Consider the following 6,822-nt stretch of genomic DNA (forward strand, 5'->3'; position numbering starts at 1 on the left):
ACTTTAAATGCAGTTAAATTGCACTGACTGCAATCTTTTTTCCCCGTTAGGTGGTAAAACTCGCCTGGCCCCATTCCAAACTACCGATCCACTCTCCACACTTTCCAGTTCTCTTGTACTTTCCGCATTTATAAACACAGTGTAGAGAGAATCTCTGGTCACCAAAGTTCATCTCCTTCACACAGAGAAAAGTTCACCTTCATATTACGAACAAACAGTCGGGGAAAGCAGTGACCAAAACAAGTCATCTGCTCAAATTAAAAACATTTCTCATTCTGGCCCGGAACCAATGCACGTGTCGTCCGGTTCCTGGAAACGAGCATTATAACCCTCTCCCGTCCAAAGCCTCCTTTTCCCGTTTAGAAACAAATAAGACAAAAACAATGAATCTTAAGATAATATTGTTAAATAAGATTACAATATGCCTAACATCTTCAATAATAATAATAGTCATCCCGGTCTTGAACAATGCCACAAATAAATAGGGCTCGTGGGTTATAGGATGGGGGTGTGTAATACTGAGCAGCAAACAGTGTGATGTTTACCACTTCTCTTATCGGTGTTATTGGATTGAGGGTCGAGACAACTTTTTCGAAACTAACGCCATTTCCGGATTCACACTCCGTCGTTCACGCCGGGTTTTCGCCGCGGCCAGAATCCATGTTGTTTCTGTCTCTTTCCCACAGCGACGGAGCTCGTGAGCGGCCCGTCCAATAACCCTTCGCGTTACTGGGACCTGTGTGTCTGAGAGTCGAGAGTGTGTTTGTATTCACCCCCCTCCCTCAAAAAGAAGATGGCAGACTTTCGGGACGACACCGGAGCTCGAGCCCTACTGGCCTTGCAATCTGCCCCGTGCAGCCCTGTTCGAGTCGGGGTGACCTCACCCGCATACCCTCCCAATTTCACCTTCTCGGGCTCTTCGGTGCTGAGTCGGGGCTGCGCGATGCCTCCTCGCCTCGCGTCTCCTCCTCGGGCCCTGGCCAGGCTCGAAGGCCGGGACTTTGATTTCGTCATGAGGCAGCGGACAGTGACCGTAGGCCGTAACTCGTCGCACGGCTCCGTGGATATAAACATGGGTCACTCGAGCTTCATCTCTCGGCGGCACCTGCAGATCACCTTCGAGGAGCCGTGCGGGTTTTCGCTGCGCTGCCTCGGGAAGAACGGCGTCTTCGTGGACGGCGTGTTTCAGAGGAGAGGCGCGCCTCCCCTGCAGCTGCCCCGGGAGTAAGTACCTGCCACAAGTCACATTTTTAGCTCTGCCTACTGTAAAGTTAGCAACATTAGCATGCTAGTTATGTTAAAGCAATTTATTTTTTTTTTTTTTACTTGTTAATAAACAAACACCTGCCACTATTCACATTTTTTAGCTGTAAGTTAGAAAGTTAAGACCACTAGTCAAAGTTGTCTACTCTATGCATTAGCCATTCGCATTGAAAACTTATGGTCTTTAGGAGACTGCGCAGTGTAGCTAAACGGAAACATTTTAGAGTTAATTTGTGCTACTCACTGTGGTTTTTGACGGACGGTGGTGGCGACATTACGTCCCCGTAAACACAGAATGTAAACAGTCTCAAGTCAGCATGACGGCTATTCACTATCAAACCAACGTTTATTGGTCGCGTAACACAGATCTGCAGGTGCAGCAATATACGTGTGTTTCTAGCTCCCAACACTAATACCTAGCAAGAAATACAGAAAAATACACACATTACCCCCCCCCAGAAAAAAAACAAAAACAATATCTATATATAGATAGACAGACAAAACACACTAATCCACTAATTGGAAGGGGTTTAATATATACATGAATAATACATGGACAAAAGTATGTGGACACCCCTTCAAATTAGTGGATTTGTTTATTTCAGCCGCACCCGTTGCCGACAGCTGTATATAATCGAACACACTGCCATGCAATCTCCAGAGACAAACATTAACAGTAGAATGGCTTAGTGAAGTGACTTTCAACGTCATAGGATGCACCCTTTCCAACCAAGTCAGGTTGTAAAATGTCTGCCTTTCTAGAGCTGTCAACTATAAGTGCTGTTATTGTGAAGTGAAAACGTCTAGGAGCAACAACGGCTCAGCCTCGAAGTGGTAGGACACGCCATTTTTAAATGTTATTTATTTAATCTTTCAAGTGAGGCAAGTCGATTAAGAACAAATTCTTATTTACAATGACTGCCAAACCCTAACCTGGACAACTCTGGGTCGATTGTGCGCCGTCCTATGGGACTCCAAACACAACTGGTTGTGATACAGTCTGGAATCGAACCAGGGTCTGTAGTGACACCTCTAGCGCTGAGATGCAGTGCCTTAGACCGCTGCGCCACCCGGGAGCCCAAGCTCACAGGAAGGAATCGAACCAGGGTCTGTAGTGACACCTCTAGCGCTGAGATGCAGTGCCTTAGACTGCTGCGCCACCCGGGAGCCCAAGCTCACAGGAAGGAATCGAACCAGGGTCTGTAGTGACACCTCTAGCCCAAGCTCACAGGAAGGGAACCAGGGTCTGTAGTGACACCTCTAGCCCAAGCTCACAGGAAGGAATCGAACCAGGGTCTGTAGTGACACCCCGAGCCCAAGCTCACAGGAAGGAATCGAACCAGGGTCTGTAGTGACACCCGAGCCCAAGCTCACAGGAAGGAATCGAACCAGGGTCTGTAGTGACACCTCTAGCCCAAGCTCACAGGAAGGAATCGAACCAGGGTCTGTAGTGTAGCCCAAGCTCACAGGAAGGAATTGAACCAGGGTCTGTAGTGACACCCTGAGCCCAAGCTCACAGGAAGGAATCGAACCAGGGTCTGTGTGACACCCCGAGCCCAAGCTCACAGGAAGGAATCGAACCAGGGTCTGTAGTGACACCTCTAGCCCAAGCTCACAGGAAGGAATCGAACCAGGGTCTGTAGTGACACCTCTAGCCCAAGCTCACAGGAAGGAATCGAACCAGGGTCTGTAGTGACACCCCGAGCCCAAGCTCACAGGAAGGAATCGAACCAGGGTCTGTAGTGACACCCCGAGCCCAAGCTCACAGGAAGGAATCGAACCAGGGTCTGTAGTGACACCCCGAGCCCAAGCTCACAGGAAGGAATCGAACCAGGGTCTGTAGTGACACCTCTAGCCCAAGCTCACAGGAAGGAATCGAACCAGGGTCTGTAGTGACAACTCTAGCGCTGAGATGCAGTGCCTTAGACTGCTGCGCCACCCGGGAGCCCAAGCTCACAGGAAGGAATCGAACCAGGGTCTGTAGTGAAACCCCGAGCCCAAGCTCACAGGAAGGAATCGAACCAGGGTCTGTAGTGAAGGGGCCCGCTGAAGCATTTTTTGTTGTTGTCATCTGTCCTCTGTTGCAACACTCACTACAGACTCCAAACTGCCTCTGGAAGCAACGTCAGCACAATGACTATTGATCGAGAGCTTCGTGAAAATGGGTTTCCGTGACTGAGCAGCCGCGCACACAAGCCCAAGATCACCGTTGCCGCAGCGTCAAGCCGTCAGCTGATCACACAGATGACAATACTGTTGTTTTTTTCTTTTGTAATGAGGAATAGGATTCTTAATTCTATGATGTCATCTCCAATCATCCAATGGGATCTCATCAATTAGAGATGTATCTCGTCCTTTTCCCGGGTCACACACACATTTTGAAAGGAGAACAAGGGATAGCTCCTGTTCTTACCCAGGTATGTGGATGTTTAAAGAAATGAAGTGTGAGGCAGGTACAGCTGTCAATGGAACTCTGTGTGTGTGTGTGTGTGTGTGTGTGTGTGTGTGTGTGTGTGTGTGTGTGTGTGTGTGTGTGTGTGTGTGTGTAAAAGTCTGTCTGTCTCTGTCTATATGCTAACCTGCTGCCACCAACTGAAAAACTTAGTGGCACCAGTATCACCAGGGGAAAATGTTAGTCTGGAGGCCTGTTACCACAGGTGTAACCAGGTGTGTTAAAAGGTTCCTTAATAAAAAAACATATTTTTTTTAAAAACTACCCAAAAACTCCTGTAGCTCCAGGACCTGAAGCAAGGATATGAATATTCATGATACCATTTGAAAGGAAACACTGAAGTTTGTGGAAATGTTAAATGAATGTAGGAGAATATACCACATTAGATCTGGTAAAATATAATACATTTCCTTATTTAACTTTGGACTTTAGGTGCCATTTAGATTTTGGCCACTAGATGGCAGCAGTGTACGTGCAAAGTTTTAGCCTGATCCAATGAACCATTGCATTTCTGTTCAAATCAAATCAAATGTATTTATATAGCCCTTCGTACATCAGCTGATATCTCAAAGTGCTGTACAGAAACCCAGCCTAAAACCCCAAACAGCAAGCAATGCAGGTGTAGAAGCACGATGTCGTATCAAGACTTCCCAAATGTGCCTAATTGGTTTATGGATACATTTTCAAGTTCATAATTGTGCGCTCTCCTCAAACAATAGCATGGTATTAGTTCACTGTAATAGCTACTGTAAATTGGACAGTGCAGTTAGATTAACAATAATTTAAGCATTCTGCCAATATCAGATATGTCTATGTCCTGGGAGATGTTCTTGTTACTTACAACCTCATGCTAATCACATTAGCCTACGTTAGCTCAACCGTCCCGCGGAGGGACCCACCGATTCTGTTGAGGTTTTAAACTTATTGCTGGGTTGGAACTAAAGCCTGCACTACCAGGAAGTAGGAAGTGTTCTACTGAAGAGATGTCTTGTAACTCTAAGATATACTGAAGTAAACACCTCCGTCCGTCTTCCTCCCGATCTCATCTTCCCTTCCCTTCCCTCTCCTCCTCTTCCCTCGCCTCCTCTTCCCTCTCCTCCTCTTCCCTCTCCTCCTCTTCCTCCTCTTCCCCCTCCTCCTCTTCCCTCTCCTCCTCTTCCCTCTCCTCCTCTTCCCTCCTCTCCTCCTCCTCCCTCCTCTCCTCCTCTTCCCCCTCGCCTCCTCTTCCCTCGCCTCCTCTTCCCTCGCCTCCTCTTCCCTCGCCTCCTCTTCCCTCGCCTCCTCTTCCCTCGCCTCCTCTTCCCTCGCCTCCTCTTCCCTCGCCTCCTCTTCCCTCGCCTCCTCTTCCCTCGCCTCCTCCTCCCTCGCCTCCTCTTCCCTCTCCTCCTCTTCCCTCTCTTCCCTCTCCTCCTCTTCCCTCGCCTCCTCTTCCCTCGCCTCCTCTTCCCTCGCTCCTCTTCCCCTCTCTTCCCTCTCCTCCTCTTCCCTCTCCTCCTCTTCCCCTCCTCCTCTTCCCTCTCCTCCTCTTCCCCTCCTCCTCTTCCCTCCTCCTCTCCCCCTCGCCTCCTCTTCCCTCGCCTCCTCTTCCCTCGCCTCCTCTTCCCCTCGCCTCCTCTTCCCTCGCCTCCTCTTCCCTCTCTTCCCTCGCCTCCTCTTCCCCTCGCCTCCTCTTCCCTCTCCTCCTCTTCCCTCTCTTCCCCTCCTCCTCTTCCCCTCCTCCTCTTCCCCTCTCCTCCTCTTCCCTCCTCTCCTCCTCTTCCCTCCTCTCCTCCTCTTCCCTCCTCTCCTCCTCTTCCCTCCTCTCCTCCTCTTCCCTCTCCTCCTCTTCCCTCTCCTCCTCTTCCCTCTCCTCTTCTTCCCTCGCCTCCTCCTCCTCTCCTCTCCTAGATGTGCGTTCAGGTTCCCCAGTACAGTGATCAAAATCCAGTTCTCCTCTCTGTTGTCTGGGGACGAGTCGAGAGAGGAGGAGCAGCGGTCTCCCCCGCCCCGCCTCACCCTCCTCCCACACATCTCCCCCCTCAAGATCAGCATTCCCACAATGCACCACGAGGACCTGAGACACCTGGTCAGCCCGCTGCCCTCTCCGACAGGGACCCTCAGGTGAGGAGACACACCAACACATGCCTGCTCACACACACACACACACACACACACACACACACACACACACACACACACACACACACACACACACACACACACACACACACACACACACATGTTCAGAATCTCTGAATTGGCTTTAGTGGAGGCTCGTGCCATGACACCATAATTCGGGGAATTTCAGATTGTCTCTGATTTGTCTAGTTTTTGTTTTGGTGACTGTTAGTTCTCAAACAACATGATCTTATTTCAATATAGAGCTCTATCTTTTATTTCAATATAGAGCTCTATCTTTTATTTCAAGATAGAGCTCTATCTTTTATTTCAAGATAGAGCTCTATCTTTTATTTCAAGATAGAGCTCTATCTTTTATTTCAAGATAGAGCTCTATCTTTTATTTCAAGATAGAGCTCTTATCTTTTCTACGTACTTTTATATCTGGGTTTTAGTCATTTTAAGTCATTTTAATTTTACAATAAAAACATTTATCCGTTCTGAAAAATTATATACTTTTATTATTATTATTATTATTATTATTATTATTATTATTATTATTATTATCTTTACTGTTTGGATATAGGTGCCTGAAAACACTCGCCCAATACTTTGAGTCAGAAAAAAAAACCTGGAAAGAGGAAGTATTCTAGCATATTCCCTGTGTGTCTGTCTCCCCCTGGTGGCGTGTGTGTTGTCCTGCACCACGTGGGCCATCCGGTGTCATAGTATGTGTACACAAGCCATATATGGCACGGCAGCCGCTAGCAGGCTCCTGATTGGTCCAACCCCAGGTTGTTGTTTTTTTGCCTCAGCTTGTGTTTTTTTTTCTCTCCTGCTCTCCACTCACTGGTTTTCCTTTCAGAGCTCCCCCTTAGGCCCCACCCACTCACACACACACACACACACACACACACACACACACACACACACACACACACACACACACACACACACACACACACACACACACACACACACACACACACACACACACACACACTCCCCCA

The 6,822-nt window shown here is 48.4% G+C and overlaps 1 protein-coding gene and 1 long non-coding RNA gene across 2 annotated transcripts; one reads left to right on the top strand and one right to left on the bottom strand.

The window, feature by feature from the left end:
* Positions 1-614: 614 nt before the first annotated feature.
* LOC118381911 (forkhead box protein K1-like) lies at positions 615-5,844 on the top strand. The gene is made up of 2 exons (XM_052512297.1): positions 615-1,224; positions 5,603-5,844. Exons 1-2 carry the CDS (start codon positions 794-796, stop codon positions 5,817-5,819), a joined length of 648 nt encoding a protein of 215 aa, XP_052368257.1. The 5' UTR covers positions 615-793; the 3' UTR covers positions 5,820-5,844.
* Positions 999-1,678, bottom strand: LOC127926756 (uncharacterized). Its single transcript, XR_008125039.1, has 2 exons — positions 1,508-1,678; positions 999-1,232 (listed from the first exon to the last, which is right to left on the bottom strand). It is a non-coding gene; the product is annotated as an uncharacterized LOC127926756 (long non-coding RNA).
* Positions 5,845-6,822: the final 978 nt, after the last annotated feature.

The sequence above is a fragment of the Oncorhynchus keta genome, unplaced genomic scaffold (genome assembly GCF_023373465.1).
Source record: "Oncorhynchus keta strain PuntledgeMale-10-30-2019 unplaced genomic scaffold, Oket_V2 Un_contig_8161_pilon_pilon, whole genome shotgun sequence".
Taxonomy (NCBI): Eukaryota; Metazoa; Chordata; class Actinopteri; order Salmoniformes; family Salmonidae; genus Oncorhynchus; species Oncorhynchus keta.

What these genes read in the sequence shown, in the direction of transcription:
- LOC118381911 (XM_052512297.1), top strand. Translation starts at nt 794, where the DNA reads ATGGCAGACTTTCGGGACGACACCGGAGCTCGAGCCCTACTGGCCTTG. An exon ending in CCCCTGCAGCTGCCCCGGGA is followed by an intron (nt 1,225 to 5,602) that starts GTAAGTACCTGC and finishes CTCCTCTCCTAG; the next exon opens with ATGTGCGTTCAGGTTCCCCA.